Source organism: Protopterus annectens, chromosome 12.part0, assembly GCF_019279795.1.
Source record: "Protopterus annectens isolate FY-2018-M chromosome 12.part0, PAN1.0, whole genome shotgun sequence".
In the NCBI taxonomy this organism is placed as follows: Eukaryota; Metazoa; Chordata; order Ceratodontiformes; family Protopteridae; genus Protopterus; species Protopterus annectens.
In genome coordinates, this window is record NC_056746.1 from 474,945,126 (window position 1) to 474,964,537 (window position 19,412).

The 19,412-nt window shown below is 39.7% G+C and overlaps 1 protein-coding gene across 2 annotated transcripts in view; it reads left to right on the forward strand.

Moving 5' to 3' along the window:
- Positions 1-19,412, forward strand: part of CACNA1H (calcium voltage-gated channel subunit alpha1 H) — a 2,347,924-nt gene that overhangs the window by 1,996,801 nt on the left and 331,711 nt on the right. For both annotated transcript variants that reach the window (XM_044089567.1, XM_044089568.1), the window contains exons 18-19: positions 8,029-8,097; positions 8,819-9,003. In XM_044089567.1, coding sequence (XP_043945502.1) covers positions 8,029-8,097; positions 8,819-9,003 — 254 coding nt within the window. The remainder of the gene's footprint in view (positions 1-8,028; positions 8,098-8,818; positions 9,004-19,412) is intronic.

Genomic DNA, 19,412 nt, shown 5'->3' on the forward strand with positions numbered 1-19,412 from the left:
AAGTGACTCTTGGAGAGGCTAGCAGTATATAAACTTATGATTCCTATGATTCTGTTGTGTGAAGTCTGAGTGTGTGCTATGTTGCAGATGAGCTTGGTGTGCTGTTGCTTGCTGTCAGGATCCAGGTATAGTTAATGTCTTTAGTAATATTAAGGATAACATGTGACTATAAAAGGGACAAGTCTCATACAGATTCCTCCAGAGTGCTAAACTTCCTAGATGAGATATTTGAGTGCATATACCAGAGAGCAAGTTAGAGGTCTATTTCAGGGTATCAAAGAATATCATATTACTGCATGGACCCGTTTCCCTCAGGATAGCAGAGATTATGGCCTCCTAGTACTAGTACTTTCATCTGTATTTCACAAATGATTAAGTCTCTTAATCTTTACCTGCTAGAAGTATGACCTGCATGGGCCACCATAGCCAGAGGAAGTATGTTATCTGCAGGTGTCATCAAGGAGACTGTCATGCCATGTCACAAGCTATACTTGCTGCAAAGATTCATTATCTAGTCGGCCATGTGATGCGGACTTTAAGGGATAACACTACTATTTCCAGGCATGTCTTGTATTCAGACATGGCCTTCCAGTAATGTAACATATGCTAAACATGGCTGTGATACCCTGCTTAGATAGCAGCATCATTGGAAAGGCACTATTATAGGCCTATATGCAAGAAAGATAGCGTCAGGCTGCTGGTAATAGACCATATCTATAGTCAGCTCTCACTGAATCCTGTTGGGCTGGCACAACATGAGCGCTCAGAGAGATTAAGTAGAGAACCCTTATGGATAAAGTGTGGCATTTCCTGCTTCACAACATAGAAGAATCACATGACCTGGGCAAGCATGAAGAGGCAGGCCTGTTTGACTAAAGTGTGGTAGTTCTTCCCTTAAAAAATGAGTGATCGCCTCTTTAAATTTTCTGAACATACAATAAGGTTGTGATTCCTCAGGAGTACATGCATTGTACCTTGCTATTTTTAAGAACGCATCTGTTAGTGAGTAAAAAAAAAAGCTCTTTCCTTCAAGCTCTGTAATGTAATGCACACTTACCAGCTAGGAAAATATTTAGGGTGATTTTACATAAACTACCCACAACAGGCATGTATGTAGCCAGATGCACTTAAAATAAGTAATCCATCCCTTTAATCCACATGCAAGAGTACATTCTACCAATTATTACTCTTAGCTCTTATCTAATAGCATTATGCTACAAACAACACTTGCAGATGTATCTCCTAGTCTAATTCCTAAAAACATTTCTGTCTCCATATGAAAAGCTACAATTTGTGCTGCCTACTCCTTACCTCATTTATATATAAATTACTGCAGCTAGACCAATTAATCTTCTACCAACCAGCCATCATGTTAAACACAATGGTATCATATGGACCCATGTCCTGATCTGTGGCAACAAGGTATGGTGATTCCAATTCAGAAATGCGGTGGTGGGGAGCTATGTCAGTCTCAAGTTATTTTGGACATATCAGCCTTACCATTATTCTTTGTAAAGTCACTGGAAGAGTCACAATGAAGCTTACACAAAATGGCACAAGGAATTTATTTCTGTTAGATGTGGATCAACATGGGTTTGTTAAGAGGAAAGTAAAGCAGTGCCTAATGGGGGATTGACAGTGCATTCTGACTGTCTTTGCCTTGCAAAGGCATTATCCTATTCCACATAACAACTGACAGAAATTTTACATGACAGCACATGCATAATTCACTGAGCAAAACACTAGTTAACCAATAATTCATTACACATTGGGGGAGGGGTTACCTGTCTCTCCAGGTATGATTTTCTAGTGCATGCCAGGTGTCTCAATACTGGAGCTAAATCTAAAAGCAGCAAATGGGTTTTGGGTAGCCAGATATGCCAATGATTCAAACTATCTAACATAATGACAGCAATAAAAGATGCCAGACTTCTCCAATGTGATCCATGAAATATGCATACCTGGTGTGGCAGGGATGACTTCACTTTTAATAACAATAAATGTAACATCATGAGATGCAGCAGAAAGGATATAAATTCTGATTGCAAAATAAATTATTAAAGCATAAACAACATTGTTAAACATTTACAGACAATGGTAAACAATAGTATAAGCTTTGCTCAATGTGTATAAACTAAAGACAGGGAAGAGCAATCTATGACCCATTTAAATTTTGAATAGTTTGCCTAGTAACTGCAGCAAGAGCAGCAGACCAGTTTATACTGCACTAATCCAAACAAGCTAGACAAAATAACTTGTGAACATAGGATTACTTAGTAAAAAAACAGGGCTAGAAAACTTAAATTATTCAAAAAATGCTTCAGAAATTTTCATTAAATTCAGTTTGTTGTTAGATACTTGTAGTTGAATTCTGACTGGATTATAATGCAATATCTAATTCAGTTCTGTTTGAAAGTCTATGATGCCTGGAATACACTGAGGGGAGCTGAAATCAGGTTAAGGAACCTAATACCAAAAATCAATAAAAGAAAAGACATGACATATGCAGTACCTTCCAAGATTGTGGAATAGTCTTCCTTTACTATTAGAAGTCAGTCAACAACTTGCCTCAGAAAGTAATCTTACTGTAGTCTTTTGAAAACTGTAATGTCATAAACTTGCCACTCAGACCTAGGAATACTGCTCCCCAGTGCTCCACTGACTAGAAACAGACACAGTTCATGGCTCCCTAAGAACCTATAAACAAGATGTCATTAGATTAAAAAGTTTGCCTTTGGCTTAGGAGTAGGTGAAATATTGCTTATGAAGATGCCACTTGCCATTTGAAATTAGTTACCTTGACACTTTATAAAAGAATACAATTACCTATTTAAAACTGCAACTTCATGAATTATGTACAATTTACAATTGTCAGTGCAACAGATAAATTAGTTGACATACTTATCCGCGGTGGTACAGCAGTAGCGTTGTGGCCTCACAGCAAGAGGTTCTCCCGTTCGATTCTCGGCTGAAGTGCGGGAGGGCCTTCTGTGTGGATTCTGCATGTCCTATCCACGGTTGGATGGGCATTCAAATGACATGCGAAAATGGGCATGCCTTTGTTGAAAATTAGGCATCGAGCTGGCACCTCAGCGTTTGTGAAAATCTACTGCCAATCATTAGCGGACCGGAGTTCCGCTGTGGCAACCCCTAAGTGGGAAAAGCCGAAAGACAAATAACAACAACAACAACTTGCCAGCAGTAAAAGTATTTGTTAGGTCCCCGATAGTTTACTAACCTTTCAAAAATGTATTCCCACAAAATAGGTGTTGTTTGTCAGCTCAGTCTCATGTTTTCTTTTCATCTTCTCTAATTTTTGATGGCTGTAATTTGTTTGCCTACCTGTACTACTGTGCTATTTGTCATAGCTTCTTTAGGTCCTAGAACATGGTACATAAAAAGGTAATATATGTGTTAAATTATATTACCAAACAGTAATATTTATTTTTAAAATGATGTAGTAAAACTTGAAAGCTTATGTATTTGTAATTTGTGTTCCACTGACATTGGTCTTGGCTGAAAATTGTCCTCAGACAATCCACCAGCCAGCTAATAAACAAGCAAAGAAATGTGTATTGAAGTACTGAGATGTTTGCATTACTTTTCCCTGGATCCTTTAAGTCTGTTCCAGCTAGTAGCTTAGCAGCCATAGTTTGTCAGGATTTCTGAGTACTTATCAAGGGTATCAGAACTTGTCAGAGATTTGGGATGCATGGCTAGGCTTAAAAAGGCCCTTGTGATCATTAGCGTAGTAAACATCTATGAACCTATGAAGGACTGCATACGTCATCACTGCAGATGATGACTCTTAGTTCTATCTCTTAGACAGCAAGCAGAGACTGGATTAGCTTTATGTCTTACCCTCATCTTAAGAGTTCTCAAAAGAAGATAGCATTTCTCTCAAGAGAGATCTCTGCTGTGACTGTGTCAAAAAGGATGATCTGAATGATGGACTGGCTGTATTATGCTGCCTTCCTTGCCATACATAGTTCATGTTCATCTAATTAAACTGAACTCACTGTTTAGCACTTTGCAGCTAAGCTAAATGTGGTTTGGTTAGGCTAGTTGTATCCCAAATGTGCTTCTGGTGTTAGCAGTGGTTTAGATGAGTTGCTGTATCTTGATGCTGGGACAAAAATGTCATATACCTGATTACATGGAATTTGCTTCCTGGATATATATATATATATATGCACCACACTGCATGCAGATTGAACCCATATCCCTTCTGATTAGCTAGGCCTTTTTAGGAGTTCTTGTGACTGATTGTTTTTCTGTTAGATTATATTATTTTCCCTTGGCACTAGGGTATTTCCATTTTCAATAAAGGATGTTTTGGTTTTCCATTTTTGCAAGAAATCCACATTGAATCCTAATGATGCAAATAATTACAAGCCTTTTAAATGGGGTTCTTGGAAAATATGCTCAGCTAGATACACTTCACAAGGAGTAATAATTATCCATTTTCAACATGAAGTAATACGTTTTGTCATTAGCATACATAATGTGAGATTTCAGGAGTTATCCTTTGTTGGTTCATCTCCTTTATTTTGGGTAGCTCTCAGATTGTGAGTTCTGTTTGTCTTATCTTCATACCTTCTAAATTGTGAAGTTTTTGGGCCTCCTCTTATTTGCAGTGGTTAAATGATATGAGGGAGAAGTTGTCTGAGGGAGAGGCCTGTGTTTTACTCAATAAGCTAATGATGCACAGCTCTGTCTGTCCTAGCTTCAGAAGAATGTGTTGGCCATAAACATTCTCACTGATTACCCAGGATGCATCAGTCAGTAGATGGGCACTAATCAGCACAAACCCAGGACAATAGCTAGTATAGCTGCAAATGTAATCCCTAGTGATTCACATTTTACTGCACCCCAGAATCTCCAGTAACCCATGGAAGGAAGAGCCTAAGGAGTTACTTGGTCTTTAAGAGATCAAGCAGTCTTTGAGGAAGGGGAACAAAAAAAAATTATGCAGACTGAACTGTTAGCAGGTGAACACATACGGAAAAAAAATATTCTATAAGTAATTAGGTCTCTCCATGGTTGATGGGTGGCAGATTTCTACACCCACTGGAAATAATTTAGGTTTGATTTAGCTTGCTGTAGATACAAGGAGTTGCAGTAAATGAGGCAGGTGAAAATGACAACATATACAATCACTAAAACATCTTGTGTGCTGAGGGGATGGAATGTGCTCACCTCTGGCTATATTCCCTAGGTAAAAGCATGGTGGCTTAACCTCAGCAGATGCCTGGTCACTAAGTAACAGCCTGTCATACGGCACTGCACCAAGATTTCTAACCTTGTCCACAAAGTGTCCAGTTTATCACCACCATAAACAATTGTAAGTTTAGGAGGTGGACAGTTAGAATTCCTTAATGTGGTCTACATTGCAATCACTACTGCCTTAGAAATGTTGACCTTAATATTTTTACTTTCATCCAACTTTATATGCATTCCAATACATAACCAAGCGAATGCACACAGATGTTCCCGTGCAAAGGAGCAGTAAGGTTGCTCATCATCTGTATATCTTTATCACTAGAATAACATCAGTACTAAAAACTTTTTGCTTGAATGAATTCTTCTGAAGGAACAAATATACGGAGATATATGGGCTGGGGACACATGAAAGTTAATAACTGCACAGACAAGCCAAAGAGATTAGCAGGCTATAGCTCTCTACCATCAGGAATATGTTATGTTTTGTAATCGCTAAAGATATGCATAGTGCTCATGGTCCTGAACTATTTACTTAGATGTATAACATACCATGTAGTAACAGGAACAAACCACCGGCATGAAAGTTAATCCAGTGGAAATCCAGACAGCAAATAGTAGAACAAAGAACCACTGCAGCACATGAACTGTTAGTCTAGCCAAATTTTGTTGAAGTGTTCTTGGTCTAGACTAGCAGTTCATGTGTTCCAGGGGTTCTTTGTTCTACTATAACATACCAGGTAGCTGAAATCTTATCCATAGCTCTACGATATGATTATCTTAGTGGTTAGGTATCCCACAATCTGCAGAGAGAACCATTATTCTTTTACCCCCATTCGATACCTGAATTCAGCACCTACAGCATCACCTCTCACTACTACAGGTCACCATTGCCTAAACAGATAATCAGTGATTATCATAAAATTCTTCTCTCCTACAACTTCTAGCAGTCTGAACAACTAGTCAGGTCCTGCTACAACACTCCTCACTACTTCATCTCATCATTGCTTAAATAATGGGCCAGAGGCTAGCACAACAGTAATATCGTCTTGATTTCCTTATTGCCTGAAGAATGGGTTAGCGCATAGCACAGCACTCCTCTCCACTTTAGCTTACCATTGACTCAACAATGGGCCAGTGGTTAGCATAATATTCTTCCATTCTTCAGATCACCATTGCCTGAAGAATGCATCAGTGCCTAGGACAATAATCTTCACCACTTCAGCTCACCATTGATAGAACAATGGGCCACTGTTTAGCTGCATAGTCCCAACTACTATAGTTCACTGTTGCCTGAACACTACAGTGCTTCACTGAATAGAACTACAGTTCCAAGACTAACAATACCAATACTAGGTGGATCACTGCCTGAATAATGGTGCAGCGCCTAGTACAGCAATTCACACCACTGTAGCTCACCATTGTCTGAATTACGAATCACTATGCCACACAGGTCTATGACTAAAACAATACTCCTCACAACTGCTACTCTTTTATTGCTAAATACAGGGTCAGTGTTTATCATTACAGCATTCCTCACTGCAGCTCACTATTGTCTGAATGATGAGTCAGTAGCAAATACAATGCTTCTCACTGCTGCAATTTAGCATTGTCTGAATGGTGAACCATAGCCTAGTATAACAATAGTCACCACCACAGCTCCCTGTTGCCTGAATGCACACTCAGCAACATTTCCATTTGCAGCAGCTTAGGCAATAAGAGCAGCCAATTGCAATAGCTAGCTCATTTTCTAAGAGTGGAAGAGCAAGGTGGTGAGGTGGTATATTGGTAGCATAGGTGCCAGGCGAATACAAGTTTGTAATATTATTGCTGCTCTAAAATGCACTTTTACAGCCCTGTTTCTAATGCTTGCCATGAATAGGCTAGTTTAAAATTAAACAGTATGCATATTTTCCAGACCTACTTCTAAGTATATAAAAGCTGGTATGTTTAACACTGTTAAAATATTTCTAATTTTTTTGTTATTGAAGACCGCTTGTCTGTGATGAATAAAGGCTTGTTGCTTTGGAAAACTACCTGAGTTTCATGATTTTTGGAAATTATGTGATTGGACTCATCAACAAAGATTTAAGACCACTAGTTTCTCTGTTTTTTATTTTTTCCTCAACACTCGTGGTAGTGAGGTTGGAACTAGACAGATTCCTATGCTTGTTCATTTTTTTATTATTAATTATTTAGATACATCATCTAGGACATGGACATGGGAGTGGAACTATTGAGCCATTACAGGTATAAGAGGACACACTGGGAACTACAAACATCTGATTGCCATACATTATGGTATAAGCCATAAAGGACCCCTCCAGATTGGAAAGACATTTGGAGACAGGGTATCAATGATGACAGCTTCTGTACTTCTTAACTGGGGTTAGGATGGAAAAACAGGCTTCTGCAACACAGTTAAATCATTCAGCTGCCATTTATTTTTCTCAGTACTGGGATGTGCCTTTGCTATGCTGTGTCCCACAATGTATACACATATTGACAAATAGTATGATTGATGGCCTTATATGACCACTGCAAGAATATACAAACCACCACTGTCAGATCAGTACAGGTGTTTGAAAGTCAGACTTTTTGATTTTATACACAGCATTTAGCATGTATATACACAAATAAAATTATGGAATGTTTTACTTAATTCTTCAGTATCTATATTTATATACACACACACACACACACACACACACACACACACACACACACACACACACACACAAAATTATGTAATGATTTTTCTGTAAAGTATTTATCTGAATTTATTAATTTTCATTTTTTCTTTTTTAGGAGCGAATATTTTTAACAGTCTCAAATTATATTTTTACTGTCATTTTTGTGGCTGAAATGACAGTGAAGGTGAGTATTTTTAAATAGATTTATTTAAACATGATGTTAGTATACTGTATAAATTGTTTTAGGATAAAGAAAATATGGCAGAAAAATGTAAACCTATTGTTTTATACTTTTGTAAGGCAAGGCACTGGATAAAGAGTTACCATGTTGAAAGATGTGAATTTTTACTATGATTCTATGACATCCAGATAGGGACATCGGTCATATATGAAACCCCCTGGAAGTAAGCAAAGGACAAAAGAATGATCATTGACTTTGCAGATAATAAAATATTTGTTTTCTATCTACGACCACTAAACAGTGATTATAAGTGAAGTGCTTCTCTAAAATGTAAAGTGGGAAAAGGAGTGTATTTAATCATTCAAACATCCAGTATATGGGGGTCTCTTAATCCTTACAATAACGGGACTGGAGAAAAAATCAAGAAAAGCATTTTTAGTAAAAGAAACTAACTACTATCAGCATGCCATTATAAAACAATTTAATGAAGAAACCAATTATATAGAACGGGACTAGTGCATGCTCCTTTTACTAATTTGAAGAAGGAAAAAACTCCACTGGCTCCATAGTCGTTAGTCATTTTAAGTATGTCTACTTATTATAAAGAAATGCGGGTAAAGGATGTCATGTATATTAATCCGACAAAGAAAATATTGCAGAATAATCCAACTTTTCATACAAAATGTTTCTCTGTAATAAACTGAGTCATTTGCAATATCTTTAGGTTGTTGCTTTGGGATTTTTCTCTGGTGAAAAAACCTACCTTCAAAGCAGCTGGAATGTTCTGGATGGAGTTCTGGTCTTTGTATCAATAATTGACATCATCGTCTCTTTAGCATCTGCTGGAGGAAATAAGATTTTAGGGGTTCTTCGTGTCTTAAGACTACTTAGAACACTACGACCTCTCAGGTACATCTCTTCATGATTCTGAATACCGTTCCTATTCCTAAACAAAGTGTGAAACTACCTGTATTAATGAGTTGTATAAAATCATCATATGCTATGTGATTAAGAATTTATGCAACATTGTTTCTCACATTATAACATTGCATGCTTAACAATATAAAGCATTTATCATATGTATTGATATTTTCATTATATGATCTGTATGTAAGTCTACATGCTTGAATATGTATTTAACTGTCAATGCTAAATTATGTGTGGAGGAGTGAAAGAGAGAGAGTGCAGCTGTGCTTTGTGTGTGTGTGTGTGTGTGTGTGTGTGTGTGTGTGTGTGTGTGTGTGTGTGCACACGTGTGCTTTTTGCTCCTCCCACAGTTAACACTATTCTAAAGGTTTCATAATCTCAGACACCCCCTTTAATTACTATTGAACAATTCTCTCAGGCCTCTCAAATACTAAGACTACTTCATCCATGGGCTCTGATAACGTAAGCACTTTAAGCTAAGCCTCTCCACTAGATTGCACTCATGATACTTGGAAAATGGCTATTATACTGTTAAGCACAAAGGTGACCCAAACACAGACCCTGGTAACTACAGACTCATTAGTCTCACTAGTTTCACTATGGAGCTATGGAGTGCATTGTCTCAGACCTTATTAACCTGCAAATTGAAAATCTCTTGACCCTGGCCCTCATCAATTCAACGTTGTCAACGGAATGTCCTGCTCATTAATGTCATTAATTGCTTTCAAAATGTAAATTGAAGCAGTTGTTAGTGTTATGCAGTACATATAAAATATCTGAACCTGTTCATGGCCTTTGAGACTATTCCTCATGCAGCCATTATTGATAGGCTTGTAAATGTGAATATAAGTACATATATTGTTTGGCAGATAGATAACTGATTGACAGAACTCATGTTTAAAGTCTCAGATGCAACTTCTGAAAGCCAGAAAGTTGCCACTGATGTAGCACAGGGTTCAGTTTTAGCCCTGTCCTATTTCCCTTCTATTTCTTAGACCTTAAGACCAGTATCCCTGGCCTACGGTTAACTATATTTGCAGTTGACTATTCATTGCATGTTGTTATTCAGTCTTCAACTGACTCACAATTAGACCATATTAACAAATGGTGCAATGACAATGGTTTCAAATTAAATGTAAAAAAATGTTGCATAGTTCATTTTGGTATACAAAAGAATTAACTTACCATATAGGAAATGCATCCATCCAATCAGACACTTTAGCATTGGGTTTAGGAACTCTTGTTAATAATTCCATATCATTTGACCATCATATGTCCACAGTAGTTCAGAAAGCTTTATATCTGGCTCATCTAATTTGCAAAATGTTCACTAGATCTAAAGAAGTCTTAGTTTCCCTTTACCCGTATTTTATCAGACCCATTATGGAACATAAAGCACTTTTTGGAGATTACTTGTATAAGCATATCACGCAACTTGAGTGACCCCAGAGATTCATAACTGAAAATATCAGTGGTCTCAAAAATCTTAGTAATAAGGAAATATTGGCAGCCCATTCTTTGTATTCAGTCTCTTACAAACTCCTCCATGGATATCTATGTCTAGCCTTTTGAGCCATGAAAGATCCAACCATATTTGACCTCTTCTTTGCAGAAGTAATGGTACCTCAAATACTTGGCTAAAGGAAAGAAACCTTTATCGGCAGATAAATAAGACACATTGGCATGATAGATTCATATCTCAATGTATCTCTTACTTCTGGAAGAAGTGTCCACTACATGTCAAGGAGGGCAGTACCCTTGCCACCTTCAAGCTAAACCTAGATAATTGGATGGACAACCTCACATTCTCCCTGGTCTATCTTGTATTGTCCTCATTAAAGCTTAATGGCAACTTTTGAATTTTTTTTTTTTGGCTAGGCTTGTAATGGTCTGCGGACTGACAGCCTAGTACTTACTTAAGACTAGGACCCTTTGGAAAAAAGTCCTAAATAATCATACATATGTAGCCAGACCAATGACACAGAGACACAGAGTTAGTGTCTGTCTGCACTATCACAGGCCTGAGTTCTGGGACAGACTTAGGGCAATAGTAGCATTGGCCCAGTTAGGGGGATGGAAAAGGATGAAGTTGCTGATGGCCAGCTCTTCCATCCCAACAGAAGGGGTTGGATAACCTGATGCCTGGACAACCTCTGCCACAGACTTTGGACCTCAAAGGACATATCAGGGTAAGCAGGGGGAGTTAGCAATGATGTTCTGATCTGACATCATTGCACTGGTCACTGTCACAGCTAGGAATAACTACCAGCTGCCAAAAGAATGATGGATCTCAACTGCACACATGTAACTCTCATTTGGATCATTTAGTCACCAGGCTTGATTCCCTAAGAAGACAAGTACTCCACCATTAAAGGGTAGTATTCAAGGTAGCTGAGTGGAGCAATACAGAAATCCAAGGCTGGGATGGTAGGGAAAATGAAGAGGCTGTATGGAGGTCAGGAGGATCAGAGTATAAATAGACAAATAAATAAATAAATGAACAAACAGATGAAATGCAAAAGAATCACATTATGTATCACTATTGCTAATTGGAAAGAAGCTCCAAGACATAAGACTACAAAGCATTCTCCAGTATTCAAGCAACATAAAAAATAAAATGTCAGAACACCATCCCTGAAGCTAAACTGGTGCATTACCCAAGAAAGCAAGGAAAACAGTAAGGCACAGGTTCACAGATGCTTACTAAGCTATTGATCTGTGAGGCTGTTAAGAAGCCTAGGCTTACATTCCCATGGAAAGTTTAGACCCTATATTTATTTTATTTAACATTTGTTTACCAGGAAAGTCCGACTTGGAATGAAACCAATTTTCAGTGGAGGCCCAGAGAGAAAAGCTCCAGACACATGTCTTTATAATGTGGGAGGAAACCAGAGTACCCAGAGAAAACCCACATGAATGCAGGGAGGATATGCAGATACCATACAGAAGGCACTCCAATCAAGAATCGAACCAGAGAACCTGTTGCTGTGAGGTGAATATGCTATCGCTACACCACTGCGCCATCCATATATTTTCCTTGCATATAATCCGGAGATGGACCAAACACAGGTATGCTGAGACATTTATACATTTTCCCTATCCATGAGGGACAGGGATGATAAACTGGGGTTGAATTTGTGGTTACCCATCCATATGTCCAAAATTCATTTGAGTAGAATAAGTGAAGTACTTTATTTCATGTGGAATGGAAAATGGCTTCATAGAAGCTGTATTCTCTGTGATAAAACCTATCCATCCAATATGTTTTATTTATTTTAAAAAACAAATTAAGATTCCTTGTGTGGGTGTTTATGATACCACTGGACTTGCAAGTGTGTAATAGTTTTGACAGAGCAGGGACTTTTTTATCAGTTTTATTAGATTTTCAAAAAATGAAAAAAAAAGTAAATAGATTCAACAACTTTACAATAGCTGTACCCAGTCTGTGAGATGCATCAACAAAATTAAACATTTGTCAAATATTAGATATTTACATATGAACAACATGTTATCTATCCTCCACATACATAACTATCAAATGTGAACAACATTTTGTTGTTTTTCTTTCGGCTTTTCCCAGTTAGGGGTCGCCACAGCGGAACTCCGGTCTGCTAATGATTGGTAGTTGATTTTTATGGTGCCGAGGTGCCAGCCCAATGGCCAATGTTCAACAAAGGCATGCCCATTCACGCATATCTTTCAAATGCCACTCGACTGCAGGGAGGACATGCAGACTCCACACAGAAGGTGCTCCAGCCAAGAAACGAATGGGAGAACTTCTTGCTGTGAGGCGACAATGCTACCCCTGCACCACCGCGGCTTATCAAATGTGAACAACATTATTCATCCAATATAGCACCTAGACCTTAGTTTTGTTCAAATTCCAATAAAAATGTCTCCAGATAGCCAGCTTTTAGGTTAACTTCTGTAAATTTTAATTTATAATAGCATTCAACACTTCCCATCAGTTTCAAATACTCCACACACAAACTGTCCACTTTTACAGAGTTCCTCATTATTCATTCACTCATTATGACCATTTTTGGTACAAATTCCAGTAGTATTTGAATTGTGAATTCCTACTTACTCCATCTTTGCCATGTCCCAGTACTTCCCAGGACCAAGTTGAGGTGTTACCAAATATTTCAAATCACCTCCATCCATTTTTGCTGTATTCTCCCATCATAGCTCTCAACAGAATCAGGGACAAAGTCAGAAAAAATCAGGGACAATCAAGGACACTTTTAAAATATTAGTGCTATTAACTTGAGGCATTAACAGAATTAGAGAATATGAATTCATATACATTTCCTGAAGTAAAATAAGTATTCAGCTCTTAATTATTGTATAATTCACCACCTTTTGTCCAAAAGGCATCAGTGTTAAGAGGGATTAACACTACTGATCTTCCAAAAAACGGTAAGGATAAAGACAGAGACAGACCACCTAGGTCCAAAACTGCCAACAACGCTTCTGTTAAGCTAGTTGCCAGTCCACCGGTACTCAGTGAGGGGCCTTTGCAGCCCCTGATGTCCACTTCTATGGATTCTCAAGCCTCTGCTGAGACCCATTTGGAGTCTGGTATGCCGCGAGATGCTTCTTTGACTATGGAACCAGCCGATGTCTCTACTTTGGATGGGTCCGGAGCCGCTGTGCAGGCACCGGCTTCTGAGGGTGTTTTCTGACCTACTGAGTTTCTTAGGCCCAAAGTGCACACTACTCCTAGAAAACCGATGACCAAAGCGCATGCTCAGGCCCCCATGCCACAAAAACAAATGCTTAGAATGGCTGAAGACCTTATAACGCTAATTAAGGGAAGCCAGCCTTCCTTCCCCTGCTAAGAGACAAAGAATTCAGTTGCCTTCAGATTCTACAGACCAGGAGTCTGATGACTCTGACCTTTCTGATTATCAGGACATGCCCTCATCAGCCTATGAGGATTTCAGATTCAGAAGAATCCATTCTCTCTGCCACCCCTCCAGAGGATTTCTCTTTTGGTGAAACCTTGCATACTTTAAGAGAGCATTTCCATTGGGAATGCCAAGACTATCCTCAATCCAAAAAGAGACTCAGAGAATTATTAGAGCTACCTCAGCACAGGCCTTTCCTGGATGTTGTGGATGATGTTTTCATGGAATCCAATCTTACTCCAGACACCTTACCTCCAGTCCATAGGAAACCTGACAGGTACTACCGAGTACCTGATTTCCACAAGTTTCTTTTCAAGAATCCTACTGCTGATCCAGAGATCATTTCCCAGGGACCTAAAGGTATTAAGGCTACTACAGCCAAAATTCCTACCCCTTTGGACAGGAATTCCAGAGCTTTAGACAGATGGGGTAACTCTTATTATCAGGGCATTGAATTGCCAGTTTCACATGCTGACATACCAGCAACATATTATGGAACTCATTAAACAAAAAATGGTAATATTTGCAGATTGTGCAGAAAATAAATATTTGCAAGAGCTTATGCATTCTGCAAACCAAGTTAGTAAGCATACTTTGCAGTGTGGCTTTGATGCCCTAGAAGCATCTTGCAGGGCCGCAGTCACTGGCTCTGTACTGAGAAGACATGTTTGGCTAAAGGAGCAGACCTTGCCAGATCATGTCAAATCCAAATTACTAGATGTTCATTTAAATAAGGACATTTTGTTTGGCACCAAAGCAGAAGAAGTTCTTAAAAAGATGGAAGAAAAAGCTAAATCTATGCAAACTGTTAAAGAATTCTTGCAAGTGCAACCACCTCGATTCAGTAGGCATTGCCCTTCAGAACACTGGTCCTTTCCAGCCTCCTCTAGGCCTTCCCAAACAAGACCCAGGGGAAACAGACCACCCAGACTACAGTTTCAGGGTCTGCAGAGATCTAAGCAATGGAGTGTTCCTACCCCTAAAACAGGGAGTGGTAAGCCATCTCCCTATGGAAAAAGTTCACAATGACTTCTCAACTCTACTTCCCAGGCCTGCCCAATTGCTTGTACCCCTAGGAGGAAAACTTGCCCTTCATGCAAAAAACTGGATATCCATCACTTAGGACCGATGGGTCTTTAACATTGTATCCCAGGGGTACAAATTTTATTTCCATTCACTGCCAACCCCAAGTGGGTTTCCAGACCTTCCTCTAAACCAGTGGGCAGAGGCTCAACACCAAGTTCATTCCCTGCTCAACATCAGAGCTAATCAGCCAGTTCCAGTAGAACAAAGGAGTCAGGGTTTCTACTCCAGACTGTTCCTGGTACCCAGGAAAGAGGGTTCTTGGTGCCCAATCCCGGATCTTTCAGTTCTCAACACGTTCCTGGTGGTCCCAAAATTCAAGATGCTTACCCTACAACAGCTTCTCCCTATGCTAGCCAAGAATGCCTGGTTAGTCATCCTAGACATAAAAGAAGCTTATCTGCACATCCCCATCAGGAAATCATCCAGGAAATATCTACATTTTAGGGCAGGATCTATGCATTATCAGTTCTCTGCACTTCCCTTTGGCTTATCTGCTGTGCCCAGGGTATTCACAAAATGCCTGGCTCCAGCCATTGCATAGTGCAGGCAGAGAAATATCCAAATTTATCCATACTTGAATGACTACCTGATTCAGATGGACAGCCAGGAATTGCTGCTTCAGCACCTGGCATTTGTAAAAAGACTTCTCACTTCATTGGGGTACACCATCAACGAAAATAAATCACAACTGTTGCCCAGTTAAAAGATTGCATTCCTGGGAGCAAGCTTGGCCACAACTTCCCAGATGGCATTTCTCACTTCAGAAAAACAGGTCTATCTGACAGACTACTTCAAACAAATGGCCATGAGAACCCAGCTAACTGCAAGAAAAATACTGCAAGCCCTAGGTTTCATGGCCTCATGTATTCCACTAATTCCATATGCAAGACTTCATATGAAGAAACTTCAATGGTACTTAAAAAGTCTTTGGTGCCAACATTCTCAAGACCTGGAAACAGTCATTCCTATCATACCTTGTCTGAAGGCAGAGTTCCTTTGGTGGGCAGAAGCATGTAACCACAACAAGGGACTGCATTTTACTCTACCCCACACCACCCAAATCCTGATCAGACTATGCATGGGGGGCCCACATGGCTGGCAAATGCATTTATGGCCACTGGAGCTCAAGCCAAATTATCCTGCACATCAACCAAAAGGAGATGCTAGCTGTACAACTTTCAGATACCTAATACTTCCCAGACAACAGCTGATAAAAACAGACAACACCACAGTTATGTGGTACATAAACAAGAAGGGGGGACCCATTCTTACCCACTCTGCAGGTTAGCCATGACTCTGTGGAGCACAGCTTTGGACAACCAAGTCCATCTACAAGCTCAATTCCTGCCAGGCAAACAAAATTCACTGGCAGACGACTTAAGCAGAAATCTTCTAGACCCACATGAGTGGAAATTGGAGCGCAGCACCTTCAGTCTTCTGATCCAGAGATGGGGGACCCCAGAGGTGAATCTCTTTACCTCCCCCCACAGCCACCAGTTAAGCAGATTCTGCACCAGGTACCCTCACAGCAGGTCCTGGAAGATGGATGCCCTATCCTTTCAATGGGAAAACCTCTCAATCTATGCCTTTCCCCCTCTGCCCCTTCTCTCAAGAGTACTACTCAAGATAAAACAAAACAGGCCAAGGACAATTCTGATTGCCCTAGACTGGCCATGCCAGCACTGGTACCCACTCCTGCGCAGCCTAATAATGGTACCACCCTGATACCTACACCAGACCCCTACACTGCTGTCTCAGCAGGAGTGACAGATTTTGCATCCACAATTGCAAACCCAAAATCTTGCAGGAAATCATATGTGGAAAAATGGAAATGATATTGTTCTTGGATTCAGTCTAAAGGAAAGGACAGAGCTTTGCCCTTCTTACCTCTAATCCTGAATTACCTAGCAGAGCTACTCCACAGAGGCCTAACCTTCTCCTCCATTAAGATTCATGCCTCTGCCATTTCGGCTCATTACAATACTGAGCCAACTCTGTTTTCTCACCCTCTCATCAAACAGTTCCTGAGAGGGGCCAACAACTTAAGGCCCCCAAGGAGAGCATCCACCCCTGCTTGGGACCTTAACTTTGTACTGGAAAAGCTCATGCTTTCCCCTTTTGAATCTGCTGCTTCAGCAGAGTTAAAATTCCTCTCTTGGAAAACAGCCTTACTTCTGGCCATCACTTCAGCTAGAAGAGTGTCTGAGCTACAGGCACTGATGGCTGTGGAACCCTTCATTATTTTTCATGCTGACAGGGTTTCCCTCAAGCCTAACCCATCCTTTATGCCTAAGGTGGTGTCCAGTGTGGCCCTAAACCAGTCCATCCATTTGCGAACCTTCTTCCCTAACCCTCAGAATAAAGGGGAAAGGATCCTGTACTCTTTGACATGCACTGACAGCTCAGGTTCTACCTTGATAGGACTAAACCTTTCAGAAAATCTGACCAGATACTACTCAGCTTTGCAACAGGGGCAGAGGGCAAGGCCATTTCTAAACAAACCATTTCCAAATGGATAGCACACTGCATTCATTTCTGCTACAAGCACCATGGAAAACCAACCCCTCAGGGGGTCAGAACACATTCCACTAGGGTTACTTCTACCTCTACAGCATTACTCAGGGGAGTCCCTACCAGGGACATTCTGGAAGCTGCAACCTGGAGTTCAGTACACACCTTCACCAAGCATTACCACTTACCTATCTTTTCCAAATCCAGGGCAGGATTTGCTACAGCAGTCTTGCAGGGCCTACTAGCCAACCCTAACTCTTCTTGACTGCCTCCACCCTTCCTCAGCTTTGGGAATCAACCCAAGTGTGATGACTGCAACAGTGAAACAGGAAGGACATAGTACAGTTGTGTACACTTTCAATAAATGTAAATGTTCAAGTGTATTTACTGTTGCAGTCCTGGTTTCCCTCCCTCCAGCCCCCTGGTTTTTCATTTCTCTTTTGGTCTTCTCTCTATGGCTATTTCTAATGGTATTGGTATTTACTTTTTACTGGTGGTGGTTTCCACACCATATACTAGCTCCCTATTTGGGGGCTCCTGACATTTGGGGCAAAAAAAACGATGTAATGGCGTCGGATGCCTGTTTTTATACCCCTGACGACCTGACAACATGGAAGAAGCGACAGCATCTGACGCAGAAATACTAAGACTCTGGTATTCGGGCCGAATGAGGGCTACCTGCAGGCAGATAACCCAATGTGTGATGACTGCAACAGTGAATACACTCGAACATCTACATTTATGGTAAGTGTACACAACTGTACGTTTTGATGACCACAGATCCAGCATGTAAAATGAAGGTGCAAAAAGCTGCCTCAGAGGCTTCCTGTAACAAAAGAAAATCTCTTTAAATAGATCTTGAAGTTTAAACACAGATTATAAAAACCATGCAGTGTTTTATTAAAATGTAATGCTTCATACACAATCCTTCAATTTTCCTGGTATTTCTGTCTGTCCCTTAGTCTTCTGATTTCATTCAGAGTCTCCCCTATAGATACAGAAGTAGATCAACATACACAACACCACAGTACAAACAGCACACATATTGATTCTTTCACATTGAATCCATTTGTCTTGAAACATTAATACATATCGGGTCTAGATGTAAATTATTTCAAAAACACTTGAAGGACATTTGCTAATAAGGATTAAAAACTCATTACATTTATTCTGTTTGCTGTAATGATGAACTTTGTGTAGACGTTTTGGTCTGAGACTGAGGGATGGATAATATACAATGATTTTTTTTGGGCATCCGTACTACATTTTGAAATGAATTTTTGTCTGTGTTTTTTTTTTTTCAACATTTTTTGAATTAACCAACCAGAGACAGGATATTCCATTTTTTTAATACAGGATGAGGGATATGTTTCAGCAGTGTGTCAGGACTGTAGATGAGACTTCTATATTTTTTGTAGTTACTACCATATTTTGCAAAATGTAGAAAATGTAAAAGGTTTTCCTAAAAGTTCTTTCATAAACTATGGGGGAGTAGATGCTTTGTAGTCTGTTTAATTCTGTGTCAATAGATGTTGGCAAGTCTGGGGTTTTGCTGCAATGGTTCTGATGCACATTGAGACATTAATTATGATTCTCATCAAACTGCTGAATCAGTCTTTTGAAGATAACTGCTTGTTAGTATCAATGTCAGTGAACTAGAATGGAGTCTTCTCAGGTGTGTTTTTTCTGTAGCTAAGAAGGTATTCAGTGGGGCAAATTCCAAAAGAGTTGCTATCAGTATAAGTCTGCCCTGATTTTGAAAGACTTGCTCTCAGTTTAAGTGAGTTACATTGGGGACCAGATTTAAAAACATCTGCTGTCTGTGTAAGTGCCACTTATATTGAGAGCAAGTTTTTTGGAATCGTGGCCAGTATATTTATTTAG